General features: G+C 59.4%; 1 protein-coding gene across 1 annotated transcript in view; it reads right to left on the bottom strand.

The window, feature by feature from the left end:
• LOC104468346 (whirlin-like) overlaps positions 1 to 2492 on the bottom strand; it is a 3578-nt gene extending 1086 nt beyond the window's left edge. Inside the window, exons 1-2 of the mRNA XM_010082445.1 lie at positions 2422 to 2492; positions 605 to 783 (exon numbers count right to left, since the gene is read on the bottom strand). Coding sequence (XP_010080747.1) covers positions 605 to 783; positions 2422 to 2491 — 249 coding nt within the window. The 5' untranslated portion in view covers position 2492. The remainder of the gene's footprint in view (positions 1 to 604; positions 784 to 2421) is intronic.
• Between the last annotated feature and the right edge of the window lie 6 nt (positions 2493 to 2498).

Genomic DNA, 2498 nt, shown 5'->3' with positions numbered 1-2498 from the left:
CCAACCATGGCCCCACGGCCGCCAGGTCCACCCACGGCAAGCTGCCACGGGAGAGGGACAGATGTGGTTGCTCTCTGACTCCCGACATCCACGATCCCAGCCCTGTGCAGGTCTGGGCGGGCTTGGGGAGGAGCAGAGCAGCTCTCTGAGTGCCTGCCTGCATCCCTCAACCTCACCACCATCAGAACCCTCTAATTTACTCCTGATACCTGATGCCACATTCCCTTCCAGGCGACTTCACCCATGGGACACTGTGCCCTGCGGATCACAGAATCAGACATCCCCATCGAGCTCGGCACTCTACCATATCCCAAGTACTGCTTGCTGGATCTGGGAGGGACTGGGATTACCCAGGACCCAGGATGGAGTGAACCAGCCCTCCAGTGCCCTTCTCAGCTACTCCTGGCTCCCTTCCCCAGCACTCAGCCCACCAGCGAGCGAGCTGATTCAGCTCATCAAAGACGATAAACGACCCATCAAAGCACACAAGAGGGGATGCTGCCCACAGGCAGAACCAGGGGGAGCAGCACTGCCCCTTGGCAGCCCCAGGTGTCCACCTCCCACAACGGGCAGCACCCCCAGGCCCCTGGGCACTCAGCCTCACCGGCTTGGTGGCCCCTTCTGCTGTCCCCTCGCTCCTCGTGGCCTCCTTGAGGCTTCGGCTTTTTGCAGGGACCGGCTGCCGGCTCTTGTCCTTGCCGCTCATCTCGACCTCCCCGATGTCCACCCCGCTGTCCTCGCTGAGGGTCTGCCCGCTGTCCGACAGCTGGGAGAGCGTGGAGGCTGGCGAGAGACGAGGGCTGTTAGCCAGGAGACTGGGCAGCACGGCTCTGCGGCCAGCCGAGCCCCCGCGGGGCCACGGACCAGGGCGAGGATATCTCAGCTGCTCCCAGGGCTGGGCAGGGTCCCTGGGATTTAACCTGGACTTAGAGCGGGGGGTCCCAAGGGGACCCCTCCTGAAGAGCCAAGCTGGGCACAGGGAGGGACAAGTGGCCTCAAACCCAGCTCCTGGATCCAGCCCAGATGCTGAACTGGGATGGAGGGAGAGGGTGAGGGGCATGGGGATCCTGCCAGAGACCAGTCTGAGCCAGCCCCTGCTCAGCACCAGGGGCTGGGAGGAGATGGGGACAGACCCCAGCGAAGAGGAGATGCTGGGTGGGAGCTTCCTCTCCTTCTGGGATGCAGGCTCTGGGTGCGGATGGGGACACTGCCTCTGGAAATGTCACTGCACTGTGACAGCTCCTGCGGAGAGGGATGAAGGTTTGGGAAATCGGCTCTGGGACTTGGAGGAGTTGGGGTCACACTGCTGACACCCCTCGGGCAGGATCCGGCCCCCGTTGGGTGCGAGAGGCTGGCACCCAGCCCGTCACCCATCACCTCCAGCTTAACCAACTAACTGCAGCAGGAGGACGGTGCCACAGGAGGGCGACAATGCCACTCACATCGCGTCCCCAGAGCCTGGATGCATTTCCAGCGGGGGCTCGGGGATGCTGTGGGTATCCCCAGCCCCAAGGGGTCTCAGCCCAAAGCAGAGCCCACCCTCCCGGGCACCCTCAGCACCCCAGGGCCACCCCTCCCCATCCCGCTGGACCGGAGCCATTGCCCAGGGACCTGCGGAGCCCAGCACGCTCCTCCCTCATTTCCACTTCTTTTTCCCAAGATATGCTCAGGATAAATCTGACCCCCAGGCTCTGCGTGGGAACAATTAGACTTTTTTTTTTTTTTTTTGCCCCAAATCTGGAGTTAATGGGAAAATCTCATAATTGCTTCTTTTTTTCTTTTAAAACGCCACTGGAAGTAGATTTTATGAACTAACAAAGCCCACAGAAGAGAGAGGCTGCAATCAGCTGCCTGCCAGAGCTTGGTCTTTAAGTGAAGGTCAGTCTGAATGGCACTGGAAGCCCAGGGAGGCTTTGAAGAGCGTGCTGAATGCTGATGGGGAGCTGGCTGCCCCGGCCCTGGGCCCCGCAGGTTTTCCAGCGTTGCCAAAAGCCAGGGCTGAGGGCTCTATCTCAGAAATTAATACCACTACTGCTGACAAGACTGCGGAAGGCTTTACGTGTTTTCTGGATTTTCACTTTTTTGCCAGGATGCTGTCAAGCTGTTTTCTGCAATTGAAAATTGATCTCGGAAATAAAGCAAACCAACACACAGTTTCCAAACGTTGCCACACCGATCCAGGCTCTGGGGCTTTTCCCCAACCTTATTAACCTGGAGTCTGAACCAAAATCCCAACGTTTGCCCCTGCAGCCCCTCCGTGGCAGGAGGGGTGAAGCCCTGCAACCAGGACTGCTGCTCAGGCAGGGACCTGCAGCCTGGTGCAAATCTTCTTCCAACTCCCCCAGTTCCTCCTCTTGAGGTCTGTCTCTTCTCCTGTAATACCCCGAGAGGTATTTTTCACCCCGATAACGTGACACCCACCTCTGGCCTGGGGCAAGGGCCTCACTTCATTGACGTCGGGCTCGCTGTTGGGCTGGTGCACCTCCACCATGATGAAA

The sequence above is a fragment of the Pterocles gutturalis genome, unplaced genomic scaffold (assembly GCF_000699245.1).
Source record: "Pterocles gutturalis isolate BGI_N339 unplaced genomic scaffold, ASM69924v1 scaffold25636, whole genome shotgun sequence".
In the NCBI taxonomy this organism is placed as follows: domain Eukaryota; kingdom Metazoa; phylum Chordata; class Aves; order Pterocliformes; family Pteroclidae; genus Pterocles; species Pterocles gutturalis.
This window is presented reverse-complemented; position numbering and strand designations above follow the sequence as displayed.